At 44.5% G+C, this 16,648-nt stretch overlaps 1 protein-coding gene across 3 annotated transcripts in view; it reads right to left on the bottom strand.

Annotated features, from left to right (window-relative positions):
* GTF3C4 (general transcription factor IIIC subunit 4) overlaps positions 1-14,774 on the bottom strand; it is a 49,139-nt gene extending 34,365 nt beyond the window's left edge. Inside the window, exons 1-2 of one of the 3 annotated variants that reach the window (XM_069609311.1) lie at positions 14,438-14,774; positions 6,241-8,046 (exon numbers count right to left, since the gene is read on the bottom strand). In XM_069609311.1, the coding sequence (XP_069465412.1) occupies positions 6,241-8,046; positions 14,438-14,725 (2,094 nt within the window). In that variant the 5' untranslated portion in view covers positions 14,726-14,774. Of the gene's footprint in view, positions 1-6,240; positions 8,047-9,700; positions 9,839-13,538; positions 14,050-14,437 lie in introns of those variants that run through there. The other 2 variants (XM_069609312.1, XM_069609313.1) reach the window with 2 other exon arrangements.
* Between the last annotated feature and the right edge of the window lie 1,874 nt (positions 14,775-16,648).

Raw genomic sequence — 16,648 nt, 5'->3', positions numbered from 1 at the left:
AATTGTAACATTTTACAATTGTATACAGATCTTATTCCCCAATCTGGATAGGATACCCTTCACAAATCCAAAAATGCAGAGGCCATCCTGAGTCCGTCGCACTTCTCAGCAAAACAATCCAGTCATGGGCCCTTCAAAAAACGTGGTTACATCCACCAACACAAGGAAACTACAACGGATAATAGCAAGACAAATATCAACCTGCCAAATGGACCAGACACATAAAGAACTTAATTGCAATACAGGATAAATTCATCGGAAGCACAATCAGGTCATTAAAGTTCAGAATTGGTGAGCATCTAAGAGCAATCAAATACAAGGATCTTCTTTCTCCTTTGGACTTTCATTTTCAAGAAAACCAAACAGAATCACTATAGAACATACGATTTTTTGGATTGGAAAAAAATTCAATTGCCCCCCAGAGGAGGCAACCAAGAAAAAATATTAAGATGCAGAGAAGCATCCTGAATTTGCATATTGGACAACTGTCATTCAGGTCTCAATACAGAGATGCACCCTTTTCTTTGATGCACCCCCACATGTTTGAAAAATGAACTCTCACTCCATCAAATCCATGCAACTGGAAATTTGATTTTTGTGGAAGATTGTATGTTCAGCCTTTCATTTTATTCCACTGCATTTTACTTTAGTTCTGATGATACTGCCTTAGGGACAGTGAATGAATTAAGTGCAAAATAAGTTGAAGTATACCAAGACAAACCAACGAGATTTAGTCTACTTTAGGAAGCTAATGGTATTCGTACTGAATTTACTTTAGAACTACCTAATCTCATGCAAATCATACTCAAACGATCCAACTGAAAATGTGTAGCATCATCACTGATTGACAGTGCATTTGTTTACCAAAGAAGCACATCAATTGGATTTATGGCTTGGGAAGTTTTAAAAAGAGCCTTCCAGCAAGCAGTCGTTTGACTTTTGTGAGAAGGAAATTCCTTTGGGTGTTCTATCTGAAGATGTGGTCATTTTGTATATGTTTGCGTGACAGTTTGTTTTCTTAGAGAGCAACAAATAGCTAGGCATGTGGTCTGAACTTCCACCCCCCGCAAGCAGGTATAATGGATACAAATGGAAGCAGTGCTGCATATATTTTCAGCGGCACAGATTGTACCGGTACCTCAACAAGACTGATACATATTGAGGCTACATGCATGTCAAGGCAGAATGCCAAATATTCACAGCAGGGCTGACTGCATCATGCTCACATTTCTTAGCAGGACTGCCATGTTTTGGGACATTACCCAAATTTCTTAACAGAGCTGCTTTAATGACAAAGCACGAACATGTGTTGGCATTTTCTGCAGCAAGCTAAAGTACTGAGCAAGACCAGTGTCTGAGCTTTTTCCACCAACCTCCTGAGCTGGTGATGCACACTGGCAGACACTGAGAAGATGGCATTGCTCAATCCCCTCTACTCGGTCTGGCACTTTCAAAACATGTGCTTCTCCCATGTATGATTACTGAGTCCCACTGCCAAAAATCGAGCACATTGCAAAGCATCATTATGAATCTCCTGACTCATGTAGGATAGTTCAGACGGGCTTAAAGCTTTTGACAAGCCATTTAGGTCAGGCAAGCCTCACATGGAACTGCCAGTGCCCTAACCCTATGTGCCTTTCAGTGTCAACAGCCTGTTGGGAAAGACAGCTCAGTTGGCAAATAACCCTGCTGCAGAGATTATTATAGAACCTGTTGGTTCAATTCCTGTTAGGCGAGTTAAGGAGTCTGGATCAGAGGTGGGCGTTTAAGATGCAGGTAACATTCAATTGTAACAGAGTTGACTTTTTTAACTCATCAAAAGGACTACTAAATGTTCAGTTATTCAGATGACACAAATGTCATTGGGGATGCTCTACGTGTAATGGTTCAGAGCAAACAAATCATCATGACTCCTATACATGTGATTGCTCACAACACAACTCTCCAGGGCTGCTATGCTTGTAATAGATCAGAACAGACATCTCAGTTGGACTACTATACTTGTTTTGGCTAAGCACACAGTTCATATGGGCACTTATACTTGTGATGGCATACAGTGTTGGTAAAGCATCTGCATTCAAGCAAGTGCTGCATCGGGTCAGACACCTCGAATTCCCAGCATAATGGGCAAAAGAAGGGTTGCATACACCTACAAAGGAACACCCAAATGGTAACGCTGCACTAGATTTTCCACTAGAAAAGGCACATTCAGCTTTTAGGATATGGATTGGTGCTATGTTAAAAGACAAAACAGAAAACCAGGAGAGGAAGAGCAACTCTGAATCTAAGCAATATAGGAGAATAAAAGGTGGGGGAGGGAGGGGTTTGGACGAAGGGACAGAGAACATACTAGACAATACAAAACAGGCATTCGAGCAAAAGGAAGCGAGAGCAATGAGCTACATGATGGAGCAAAAAAAAAAAAAAAACGAGAAGGGAAATAAATCAGACAAAACACACAATACGAGTGAGGGATAGAAGCCGAGCAAAAGAGACATTTAGAGACAGTAAAATAAAAACACCAACAGCAGGTGGGGAGAGATGGAAATAGAAAAGCAAGACGAGAAGGGCAGCATAAAAGACAGTGCAAGAAAGATATGAAAAGGAGTAGCAACCACAACATGAACAAACCGATATAGCCACAGTAATGACATGAGAGAGGCAGCAAAACATGGCATCGCAACACTTAAGGTGAGGGGCATAGTGGCAGAAAGTGAGAGACAGGGAAACCGGTAGCAAAAACATGGAGTGGCTGTCAAGCAGGTAGTGCCGGTAGGCCAGAGAGGCAGAGAAGTGATGCTGGTAGAGCGAGGGACTTCATTTATGAATGACCCGATGCTACCAGCTGGCCAGTTTATGGCCAAGTATCATGGAGATGAAGTTGGGCAGTCTGCATCTACAAGGTTCTTGTGCAATAAATTTAGAACCACTTTGAAATACAACTGTTTTATCACTAATGTTTTTGAACAAAGTTTTAATTTTACGGATATATTGGATAGTTGTTAGGCAGTTTTACTCACTTGCAAAGGAGGAAACTAATTTTACTCTTAAAATTGGATTTACTCTCCAGTTCTAATAATTGGGAGTAAAATACGCCCTCTCCAAAATCCTATCTGGAGCATTGTGTATAAAATATAATCTCAAATTCGCAGTATCATTACTGGTCGATAATGCTTTTATTTTTAAAGTGGCAGATATATGAACAGCGTAACTGCGTCTAAATCAAAAGAAAAAACATGCCAATTCAGATGTGGTAATAGAATTGGACAGCAACTGTAATTAAGAATATATGGGAAACTGCGTCTGCAATACACACATGAACCCCAAGGCAAGATGGAGATTGCGTGATGGCGTCATGTTATTATTAACCATGGACATCTTAGATTTCCCATGGCAATCGTACCCGCAGGAAACCAGCGTTCTTGGGGGAAACTTTTTTTGAATGACAGGTAAATATTATTTCAGAAATCATGACAGTTTTCAACAATTGTAGGTTCTAAATCATTTTAGTTTTCAAAAGTAATTCGCTCTTTATAAGTGAGAATCTTTCATTAACAAACACAATTTTTTTCATATATTCAACTCAATTAAACAGACTAGGAGAGGGAACAAATTAGACAAATCGCTGTAAAAGTGTAAGGACTCACCAATAGTGAGTAAAACTAAACTTACACACAATATTAAATTCAAGTTAACTCAGATTAAATACTTACATAAGGCGGATTACATTTGTTTTGTTCAAGGTCACTAACACTACGATTCAATTTTTAACCCTCCGGATAAACCATCTGCATGAAAGATGGAAACACGTGTTGAGGGGACCAACTGAGCACTATTGAACTATTAAGAGCGGACCAACTGAGCACTATTAAAATATTGTGCATAAATGAGAAGGGATTGAACAAGTATTGAAATATTGATGAAAAAGCAATCATAATTTACCAATAAACCCATAGATTTGGTGCAACAAAACCGGATCCTCATCCCTTGTATTCGAATAATATACAAGCAATGGTCACCCTCAGCACCTTCAGGATCGGACATTGCTGCCGAATAAGACGTTGAAATAAAATAGAATTCTCAGAAATGCAAGATCGAATTGTGACGGGGACTCACCAACAGCTGGTTAAGGCTGAATACATTCAACAACCAATACATAGCAAGCAACAAGTTTACTTTGAAATGAGAAGAAACTATAAACCTTTGTGGCCAATGCATACGACCTTCCATTCTTTACATGTCCCCTAGAAGTTCGCCAAAGTACCTCTTTATGCAAATTACCAGATACATAGATAGGTATATTTATGCTGCACCATTGGGCTTGGAGAGCGACAAGTAGCTCCCTGTCGCTGCTGCTAAATTAACCAGCACCTTCTATGCCCTACCCACAAACTAAATAGCTCCCAGGATTTCGGCACCCTGCGATACCAGAATCTCAGGCTGCCGATAGCTCCGCCCCATTACTCTCACCAGGATTTTTCTGCACTTGGCACAGATTCTGCTGCATGAAGAACATGCTTTATCCGGTCTACAATTGTGCCACATATCCCACTGCAAGCAATACCTGCTGCTGAAGTGCCCCCACGAGCTCAGGCTAGTCAGTTGCAGAAATGCCTGCACTTAAACGTGCTGGTGCAGAACCGGTCCACTGGTGGTGCCATTTCTGTAGTGGTGTTGCCTCGTTCACACCAGAGAGCCAGTTGGTAGAGCGTGTACACACATGCATATAAAAAAGGTATTAGCATACTTGATCTTTTCCGAATTGAACACAGTTTTTTGTTCGAATTCTTTGGGAATTAGAGTCAATTTTAATTAAATTGAGATGTGGGGTAAGTGAATAGCTTGGGGGGTGGGAACAGAGGAAGCAGGGGTCTCCCCCCGCATGTTCGAGAAAAAGAAAAGTCTAACAGACCTAAACCGCATATAAAAGGGGTGCATCAGCTCACTTTACTCCCCCAAAAAAAAAAAAAAATAGGCCAATACACCCTAAAAATAGGGAGTACAAATATTCCTAACAAAAAAAAGGAAACATACACATGAGGGGTCTATCCCCCTGCTTGCACCCGTGCAGCTCTGTGGGTATGTTTGGACCAGTAGCGCACGTAGTGCCACAGGAAGAAACTATTAATAGTGGCTGATCTGAAGTGGTTTAATGTGCACGAATACCTGTAAAGAAATATTTGTTTTATAGTTCGAAACATTTTTTGATTATGAAACACCCCCCATTTGGAATGGGACATACCTGGATCACTGCGTGCACACTCATCTGCCCCACTCAGGATTAGCCCTCTTAATTTCACGTTCTATTCTATGCTCTCCTCTTTTGCTCCCTACAGCTCCCACTCAATTTACTGGCTCAGGTTCCCCCCCCTCCATCCTCCCATTAAGCCCTTCCTCTGTTCATCATCTCATACCCCCTCATTCTCCTTTTCTCGCCCCTACCTTCTTCACCTCGAACCCGCTTTCCACTAACTGTTCTTTCTGGCTTATGCGCTCTCCGACGGCAGTCTTTTCACAGTGGGTGCTTCCAGGAAGCAAGAGGGTAAATATAAAGGGAGACTGGGTGCATAATGCACTGTGAAGTAGATCCCCAAATGTCTTAAGCTCAGCACTGAACATCTGTAAAAACACCAACTTACCACAAGCAACCCATCTAGAAGCCATAAAAAAAACCTCGTTGGGCAGCGTTCCGGGAATTGTCAGGGAGCCTAAGGCATTGCATTCTCTTCCAAATCCTGTAGGCCCTGTACTGTGTAGGCACTGCCATTATGCCAGGTTTTAGAAGTCAAGCTTTAGCTGGATGTTGCAAGTTTCCCCACCTCACAGACCCGCCCACCATCCCAGCAGAGATCAGCCTTCTCCTTCAGACGATGCACTTACTGTCTCCATCCGAACATGGAGTAAAACAGAAAATCGGAGAAGTGTACCCTAACACTATGTCATGTCATCACCTCTTACCTTCGGGGGTCAAGGATTTTGAATAATTGAAGAATTATTTGGTGTGTCCCGGGGGTCTGCGTGTGGAGGAAATGCTTCCTCTAGTAAGGAAGGGAATCTCGGAATCATGGCCGCCATTTCATGATCCGATACAAAATCAAAGCGAGTACTGAAGACCATTCAAAATGTTATATCACAAGACGTGTTCCCTTTTTAATAAATGCAAAAGATGCCAGTTTACAAAGCCAGACTGCCAAATACAACCTGAACAAGCATTGGTATTTCGGTAGTCATTATACTTACCCGAGCAGTGCGATCTTCATACTCCTCGTCAGAAGTTAAGAAATCACACACCCCTCTCGTGGGGATGGTTGTGTTCTCAGCGATAAGAGTGTGCAAGTACACCTCTCCAAGGACACGCTTCATGTGTTCTCGTGTTAAATGCATTTCCGCTGCTTCGATCTTCCCTTGAGTCTCCAGAAGCTTCTCTTCCATCAACTCTTGTCCTTCTGACTCGCCAGAGGGGGGGGCTACAGAGGGGGCTGCATCAGCTGCATCGGTTGTATCTAAAGCCGTTTCTTCCACTGGCCCCTCTTTGGCGTCTTGTTCTGCGGTCTCAGTGGCCTCTAGCGCACTAGCATCAGTGATCAGGACTTTGCTTTCATCGTGAGAAGGCCTCCAAAGAACCTCAGAGGGAGACTTCTTCAAAGATTGGCAATATATTCGCAACAAGAACAACCGCAAACGCCAAAAGTACGTGGCCCCATCCTCAATCTTTTTGTCTAAAGCTTCCTGTAAAAATTGGGGGATTTGTTTATCTTTCAAAATTTTCCAGCGGACTATGTCAGTCAAATCCACTTGTTTAAACAGGTTTTGCACAGGAGACTCTAAAAGCTGAGCAGCCGCTTCCTCAAATGTTTTTAGCATAACAAACTGAACTTGGTATGTCTTGGTCACTGGGTGAAGGCCATTGTTCATCCCTTCAGTGGTGATGCAAGCAAGGTAGGCACCACATGGACTCACAGCAATACCATGGGTCTTCACAGAGCCGAAGATTTCATTCAACTTGATCAACTGGTGTTCGAACTTGAGTGCCACATCAGTGAAGATGGGGATTAGCTGCCGCACCTTTGCATCACCCGAGCAGGTGTAAACAGTCCCATTTTGCTTGTCGGCCGTCATAGAAACTATGGGTAACGAGTGAAGTCCAGTTACATGAGAGTTATGAACATTTAGACCAACCTTGGTGATGAGAAGAAGGCACCAGAAGACGTAGGGCCCTCGAGCAGCAACCACAAGGCTACAGTTGCATTTTTGGTATGGGTGGTACAAAGGCAGGCACTGAATACTGTGCACAGGCATCTGGTCAGCATCCTGCCACAGGACCACGGGTTGCCTCAATGTGAAGTAACCTTTGACTGCCTTCAGGTTGACAGGAAGAATTTTAACTGGTCCGTGGTTGCTTCCCACTATGAGACCACTCATTTTACGGTTGCAATGCTCATATTCCCACCAGGACAGCACACTTGGAGAACTAATTCCAGACTCAATGGTGTTACAGGAAGTGATGGATTCTTTCCCCAAAAAGGGGAGTTGAAACTGCCAGACAGCAATGTTTCCATTTTCAAAGAGTACGGCTAAAAGAACCGAACCAACATCACGACACTGGTTGTTGTGGCTCACCTGCTGAGTCGTACAGATACCAGACCACTCCATCCTTACTGGTGTCTGCATGCTGTGCCTTCGCTGAAACTCTGCAAAGTCCCCCAGCTCTCCTTTTGGGATATCACCTTTGCACAGCTTGAAGTTGGCTTCATATAGGCGTTCCCCGTAGAGTTCTGTAAGATCCACCAGTTGCACCCACTGAAGCCTGTTCAGGTTGGCATGAACAGTAAGCCTATTGTCCAGTGTCAAAGCAGCCAGCAGGCAACGCCCATTTGCATCGGAGCCCATTGGAGACCAGCTGATGTACTTAAATCCTCGCATGGACGGTAAGGATTTCCCTTCGGGGTTAAAAACTCTGTCCAGCATAAACGTCTGGCTGACCGATGGATCGCTGGAGTTGACAAACTTCTGTTTACATTCCGCCACTTCCTCTTTTATGCCAACCTGAAGGAAAAGAAAAAAAAAATCTCTTCAAGTCCCACAAAACAAACCGCATTACAGTTTGTAAACACTACATTTTTCATATAGCCATTGCAGGCAAGCTATACCTTGCAGCAAATATAAGACTTCCTTGTTAAGTAATTTACGTCGAAGACTTCTGCAGGCTGCAGCTCATTATGGTTTTTAGGAACACTTGTAATTCACCGTCAAATTCAGGCCTGCCTTTCTAAATTATCGGGTGCCTTGCCACTTGTTATACAACTGACCTCATTCACACAACAAAGCAGTATTTGTTTTGACCTTACTCCGTGGACAGTCTCAGGGTAGGTACATGTGGAACACGCAGCAATCTCTCACTGGGCAACAGTCAAACATTCAGATTGCTAGAGAACATTTCCACTCCTGTGAAGGCCATTAACTTTACTGAAACGAATCCTGCTAGAGAACATTTCCACTCCTGTGAAGGCCATTAACCTTACTGTAACGTATCCTGCTAGAGAACATTTCCACTCCTGTGAAGGCCATTAACCTTACTGTAACGTATCCTGCTAGAGAACATTTCCACTCCTGTGAAGCCTATTAACTTTACTGAAATGTATCCTGCCTGTCAAGTGTTTTTTCATCATCTGACATGGAAAACTGTTTAGTCCTGAAGGAAAAAAAGCTCAAACCCCACATTTTCAAAACAATTTTTTTTAATTCAACGAACCTCACGTGAAGACTCGCTCTGTTGCCAGGAACCCAATGAATTGCAATTCACTGAATTTGCAATGAACTCAGGATTCGCAGTGCAACTTCTTCGGCTCCCCAGTACTCTCCTGAATGAGCTTACACCCCCACCCCAGCAATGAGTATCTTGCTACTTAAGTTGCACCTGCCCCTTTCAGTTCTTATACGGATCAGAATTCCCCAAGATGTGTAAATGATCAGTTTGCAAGGGGTGAGGAGCTTGGTTTCGGACAGCCAGGTCCCCTGCGCAACTTGTCGTCTTTATTCAAGGTTAGGCCTGCAGCCCGGTACATGGTTTTGTCAGGGAACCAGGCTCCATGGTTCCCAAGAAGTTTGAAGAGAGAGGGTGGGTTGACAAAACCTAGTTTGTTGCTGGCGCTGGCAAGGGGGTTGGTGCCCCTTGGTTATTACACAATCACTTTGAAGAGGTTTGTGTGTGCAGGCATATTTATTGTTTCAAGTGCAGCATAACACCTGGGGTACAGTGTACCAGGTTGGTGAACCGTAATCAATAGAAAAAACAGCCGACGCGCGTTTCAACCGAAGTCTTTCTCAAGGCATTGAAGTTGGTGTGGGGGCTCCCTTCGGAATATATGTGGAATAACCCTGAGTAGGGCATTGATTAGATGCTGGATAGCAGATTTCTGGGCTGGTGGTCTGTCAGCGTCCGAGTGTTTTCAGGGTTATTCTACATATATTCCGAAGGGAGCCCCCACCCCAACTTCAATGCCTTGAGAAAGACTTCGGTTGAAACGCGCGTCGACTGTTTTTTCTATTGATTACGGTTCACCAACCTGGTACGCTGTACCCCATGTGTAAATGATCAGCTTGCTGTTTTTCCATATCACAGTGCAACATAGAAAAATAAGACAATGAAGATAAAGATTTTCAAAATACAACCAATAGTACTTGTTTGTTTTAATAGTACCTGCAAAAACGATTAATCGCCTATTCCTTGTAGCAAGCACAAATTGTGTGACCCCACACTTATTTTATGTTTGTATGGCGCCCACGTCCATTGTTATAGCTTTAAAGCAATGTGGTGGAAGAAGGCCCGTTGGAAGACCATAGTCTGTGCAAACATGAAAATAAAGACATTACATTGCATGCAAATTGGAATTAGAATGTGGTGACTATTCAATTTCTAGCAGAGATTAGTTTAAAAAATAAAATACATTTAAAAAAAAATATATACATCATCCAGCACATTGTGTTCAGGTGCAGAGATGGCCGCTATGGCGGTGACTATGTGACAGCTCACAGATTCTTCATGGGACTGTGTTCTATGGGTTGCAGCGCAAAAGGGGGAATGGACATTATAAATGGTCTATCAACCCCTAGGGCAACTGTCTACACCTTACTTGCAGAACACATGCACACTGATAACATGCAGTTGCATGCGAAATGACCGATATGTTAAAGATACATTCAATGCATGTCCTTTGGACTATACCATTGGGTTATTGCAGTACAAAGGTTTATATTGGAAACAATAAAACGGCCTTGAGGGCTATCTATAGAGAAAAATACTGCCTTGTCCTCCACAACATCAACACTCTAAGAATCCTGGTGCTCTAGAGAATAACCACTTCCACCCCCTCCACACAAGTCCCTAAATAGCCATTTCCCTGCCCACAGGGGTCCTGTGCTCCTGACCTTTGGCTAGTGGGAATTCTAGAGAAGCATTATGCTCCTGTTGTGGCCTGCAATCCCAATGCACCACCACAAGCCTAATGCTGTACAATGACAACACAAAATCAACATGCACACTTCACATCCACGACGCACGTCCACCGATCACGTGCCCCCCCCCCCAGGTTTACGGAGTAGACAGAAATATCATATGACGATAAGTATAAATGGCAATATATCAGCAGCAATGACAAGCTAACATTATCCTGAAATATTCTGAAACATATGAAAACCAGCTGTTACAAATCAAATGCCAACATATAAAATGAAGATATATGGGTGAAGAGCTCAACAGTGTACAGCATATCATTTAGGAAAAAAGATTGTGTTGTACAGGGCTTGCGAGTGTTGTTTTTAAGCAGTCTTCTGAAAGTTTAATGCCATAAATGTGCATGCCTGTTATGATTAAAAGTCACATATGTGCCCTTGCACCGAGTCCTGTTAGAAACAAGAGGCAAAGGTATAGATATTATGCAATGCAAGTAGTCTTTCATAGTGCCCGTCTGCCACTATTAGTGGCCTCGCTGCTCTTGGCACTGTAAGAAGAAAAAGGTGGAAAAGGGAGATGCATACCCTGTGGTGAAGATGGGTGCAGGTCGGGAGTACCCGGTTCACGAGTGCCAATCTGCTTTCTATGGGTTTGGTGGCGATACTTGGGAGCATGTGATCATAGGAAAGAGCTCAAGATCTGATAAGTCTAGAGAGCTGTGGGTACGGATAGCTGCTGATGGGAGTGTGCACAACAGGGCTAAAGAGGAGAGCGTAGTTGTGGCACCGTTAAGGGTTGATAAGCTCACAGCACGTGTTGGGGTTTGAGTCTGCCGTCCAAGTTGTAATGAGATATTAGAGGGGAACCGGTTTGTCCGGGAAACGGCGGAAAGAGGCCTAAAAAGGCAAAACAACCTGCCAATGTGCACTATCACTAGCCTCTTGCATACAGCTCCCATTTCACTAGTTTACACTCCCTCTCTGCCTCCCCTCTGATACATTGTATCCCATGTGCAACAAAACAAGCATCTGCAATTTGGCAGATGAGCAGCTTAAACGACCAGTCAATTATAAACTACAGCTGAAGGTTATGGGAGGCAAGAACCTTTGTCTTCCGTAGCATACTAGTTGTCAGGCAGAGAGCAGCCCGAAAGCTCGCTCTACAGGCTCAGGTACTGTGCTCAGTGGCCTGCTGTGAAGCTGTGCTCAGTGGCCTGTTGTGAATTTTGGTATTTCAGTTATTGGTCTGGGCAGGGGCTAGAATCTGTTCATTTTGCCCAGAGCTCTACCCTGCCGTCTCCCCGAAGCCTCCAACTCTTTTCAAACAGTCCAAAATGAAAATCCCTCTCCACCGCCACCAACAGAAATGGTATGTTAGAAAGTCAGACTAAGTACACATGGGGGGGGGGGCAAGAAACTTTCTGCTGTAACATTTTACCTCAACATAAAAGTGCTCCAAACCTGGCACAAAATAGGTTTGCTACATTCACACACAAATGTCAAAAGTTGGTTCACTTTGAAAGACGTTTAAATGTATTTTTTTTTGCAGTTTTTTCCAGACCCTCAAAAAAGTCACCCTTGTAGGCAAACAAAAGTGCCTGCTTTGACTTTTGGCATGACCCTCCCTGGGTTCGAAATTGAGGGGAGCTTGGAGCTGTTCAGCTTCTGCTTGTAGCCTCAAGAGCCTAGTTAGCTTGACAACAACAGCTACCAAGAGTTACTTTGGGCTCCCAAGGCCAATTGCAGAGCAGTCAACTAACCAGCGGCTCGCAGGTTTGGCCCATCCCCAAAAGCACACCGAGGCTGCAAACGTGTCAGGAAACCCACAAGCAGGGCAGGATGGGAAAAAATGTTTAAAATAAAAAAAAACACTACAGTTCTTTCATCTGTGTACAATGGCTTTACCGAGACCTGCTTCTGTCAGTGACATAACCGTAACCTCCTAATTTCACAGTTTAGTGTAGACCCTTGCTTCCACATCTCCAAAAAACATGATTTAAGTGCTTTGGAGTCAGGCCCCCAAACTATTGGTGGGGCTGAGTTGCAAACAAATGCTAATTTCTGAAAATAAAGTCACACACTGTTATACACGTGTTTACAATTGGGTTAAATGTAACTTCAGATACATTGTGCCATCACTACATTTATTCATTTGGGTTTATGGTCCAAGAATGGATTTGCTTGTCGATGCATCAATGGAAATGTATCGAATGTAAATCTATCAAAAAGCTATCTTTAACATGTTAAGGTACATATCCATCGAAACTTGTCCATCGAATATAGGAATGGACAAGTTTCAATGGATATGTATGTTTTAATGTAAAAGATAGCATTCCGATGAGTTTATGTTTCAGATTAAAACGTTACATGGAGCTGTCCAGTGCTGAAATCTTCAAAGTATTTCGGCACTGCCCAGCTTCATGTAACATTTCATTCTTTTCTTTTAATGTATTTATTATTTTTTTTTTTAATTGGGGGGGGGGGGTTCCCCTCCCAACACCCAAGGCATCACCCACCCCAACTCTAACCCTAATTCTAACCCCTCCCCTATCCCTTACACTAACCCGAATTCTTAAGTTTAAAAAAATCCATTGAATATCCATCTAATTTTATTCAATGAAAATGCATTTCGATGGAAAGTATTTTCAATGAATAAAATTCAATGAAAATGACTCATTTTGATGGAAAGTCTAGATACCAGTCAAATGTATTTGTCAAGAAAGCCACTGCTAGTGAACACAAGTTCTCAGAACAGTTTTGACCAAGATCAAAAAGCTCTCCAGTGCATCCCATCACTATTGAATACGAAGTTAGTAATTGACGGGAGCTGGGAGCTATTTAATGATAATGTTGTGTTATTTATATAGCGCCTTTATCCAGCTCCTGCTTGCAACCTAGAAGAGCCTGGTTAACTTGACACCAACAGGTACCAGAAGCTACTTTTGCCTCCCAAGATCAACCGATACCAAACATGCACACAACTATGTGGCTAACTCGGTGCATTTGGGACACACTATAAACTTGTGCACACATCTATATGACGTTGCAAGCCGAAGAGGTAACAAATAATGTATAAAAGGATATACCATTTTATGTGGAAATTAGGTTTGCAGAACGCTATGCACCATTTCTTTGTTCCTCAGTGGTAGCTCCTGGTCACTGACAAATGATCGCTACCACAACCCAGCCTTAGTGCCCTGCCACGCCAGCTCGGGGGTGGGGAGGGCGCAGGAAGTCTTTCAAGGAGTTATGGCATGGTGGGAGAAGGCACCTTATTGAAATTAAGTGCGCTCTCGGGAGCAGGGCACATTTAATAACAATAGGGCGCTGATGCTTTCGCATTGGTACCTATTGAAAAATTTGACCAGGGCACCCACATTTTTGTTTTGATGCCTGGGGTCCTGATGGATACCAAAGAGCTGCCTTTACCTCTCCTGCTTATCGAAATCAGAATTTCAAATCCTAGAACACCTATTAGGGTAAATCGCAATGCACTGCACACTTTAGCCGAGCAATGCAAATAAGATGTAGTGCTTGTGTTGCAAACTCATCAGGAGGACGAAGTATTGCCTGCATTAGGGATTGTCAAGAACTATGCTTGTTTCCAATTCTAACGGAAACTTCTTCAATGTGGTAGGCTCGCAGGGCATGATGTCCCCTTATGAGGGGGGGGCGGTATGGGGGGCAAAGCTATGCACGTTTTTTGGAGGGCAGGCCATGGGAGTGTGAACATGGGAGCCTGAGCCGGTAAAATAGCTCAACAGGTTGAGGGCTCACTGCTGCGATCTGAGCGTGATCTGCAGGTCGCTGCTTCAAATCCCGGCCAGACCAACTCAGCCTTTCATCCTTCCGAGGTCGATTGGGAGATATTGTATGTAAATATGTGCTCTGTAAATAACACATCACTATCACAACCATCAGAGCAACGCCTGACGTCATCGGCAGTGCAGGCGCGGCGCCAGCGCAGAGGGCGGCGCCAGCCCACCTTGAGCGCGCAGGCCTGCTCGGGCGCAGGCACGCTGGTGCGGTGCAGCACCAGGTCGGGGGAGGAGCTGTGGATGTCGCAGAGCTGCTCCAGGACGGACACGCCGCGGCTCGTGCACACCGACACCCGGTGGTCCTCCGACCAGCGCAGGGGCTGGGGCCCGCAGGACGGGTGCTGCAGGCGTATGGGCGGCTCTCGGCGCACCGGGTTCAGACGGAAGCCGGCGCTCGGGGCCGCCTCCTCCTCCGGTAGCACCGGCTCGGGGCTGGCTTTCTCCGACTCCGACATCTTCCCTCCGCCACCTTTGCCCGCAGCGTCATGACGTCCCAATAAACAAGATGCGCCAAAGAACTAGAGCGCGCGATCTGCGTCAGGCGGCCATGTTCGTGGAGTGCCGACCTTTCCGCGGCTTCCTGACGGGGCCGTCCGTTGGCTGGGTGCGCGGTTATCCTCACCCAACATGGCAGTCTTCTTGTAAGATAACCAATGTTTCCCCGTTCACCGCGCACTTTAATTCTCCTCATCCAACGTGGCCGACTTGTTGGGCTATTTTCACCTTGGTATGAACGAAACTCACCCCAAAACAAAGACCGTGCTTATGTTTCCCTTCAGCATCACGTTTTCCATCTTATGTATTTTGATCTACTCACATTTCACTGCAGTACTTAGTATTTTTTAAATTAATTTATAAAACATCAGTCCTCATCATTGTTGTATTTTTAAATTAATTTATAACACATCAGTCCTTACCATTGTTGTATTATTTTTAACATTTGTATTGATACACAACAAAAATACCCACAGTTAAAATAATACATAGCTCTCGACCATTTGTGTTGCAAGGGCGGGTGAAATCAGCCGATTTTGTTTTTGGCGGGTGAGACGCCCATTGGAATGAATGGGTGTGCAGGAGGCTTGGTGGGTGAGTCAGCCCTTTACAAGGCGAGTTGAGAGCTATGATAATATAAAAACTGAAAATAATACCCACAGTTAAAATAATAACAAACTGAAAATAATGTTCTCTTAAACCGAGGACCATGAAAATGAAAAAATGCACCTTTGACAGGCATCATTTCATAGGTGGCAACATTTTGCATCACCTGGTATAGAGATTTTGTCTCAGAAAGAGGGAGAATTCAATTTTCCCATTGAACTGCATAGGAGATAGGATAAAACATGAGAAAGTAAAACATTGTAACATTTTTGATCGAAAATTTGGGAGTCTCCCTGTTATGTCCAGTTGGCGTACATGGTCCATTTGGCATCGCTGGCGCTGTGGGAAGAGGTTGTTTATACATTCTCTAATCATGGCGCCCAGTCTGCCATTCAGCGGTGCAGCATTCACAGAGGAAGTCTCTGAGGTAACTCCTCCCCTTTACCTGGAGCCGATACTTCAGACACGGGGCCTCATTACGACCCTGGCGCTAAGTGAAAAACGATGGCGGTAAAAGATTACCGCCATCGTTTTCCGCTAGGTCCGATTATGACCCCTGACCGTTAACTACGATGCCATTAGCGGCATCGTAGTTAACGCTGCCGCTAACTGCACCAAGGACGCGCGCACGCGGCATCCCACACCGTAATCACCGCCATGGCGGAAAGGTACGCGAATGCCGACCCAAGCGGACATGCACCTAACGCCATCACCCAGCCCGTAAAGTACCTTACCGCCATGGCGCTAGTAACGCCATCGCGAACCAACCGTAAAGGGCCTTGTGCAGTGAATCCAGCTGCCACAGGTGCACAGAATCAGCACAGGTGGAGGCAATACAGACTCAGGAAGTAGAAAAAGAGCACACCCAACCCCTTCCCAGACCCAGTCACACTCCACAATGATACCAATAGGACTAGCAATGTTGGGGCAGGAGGACCTGATAGCAATGCAAGTGCCACAACTTCAACTACAACAACAACAACAGGCTGCACAGAGGAGATGCAGGAGGAGAAGGAGGGCAAGGCAGGGCCAGCAAGCCCCACCAGCACAGCCAGTGCCACCACAGAGGCAGCCCCCAATCCCACGCATCAGAGCCAGTCCATTCAACCTCACCGCTGAGCAGATCCACACCCTGTACCGACTGGACCGGAACACCATCACCACCATTGTGGACATGATACACAACAACATTGTCAGCATGATTGAAACACCCACCGCCATCCCCCCTTACTGAAGGTAGTGTCTGTGCTCCACTTCCTGGCCACAGGCACCTACCA

This window comes from Ambystoma mexicanum, chromosome 8, assembly GCF_040938575.1.
Source record: "Ambystoma mexicanum isolate Mex_15411 chromosome 8, UKY_AmexF1_1, whole genome shotgun sequence".
Taxonomy (NCBI): Eukaryota; Metazoa; Chordata; class Amphibia; order Caudata; family Ambystomatidae; genus Ambystoma; species Ambystoma mexicanum.
This window is presented reverse-complemented; position numbering and strand designations above follow the sequence as displayed.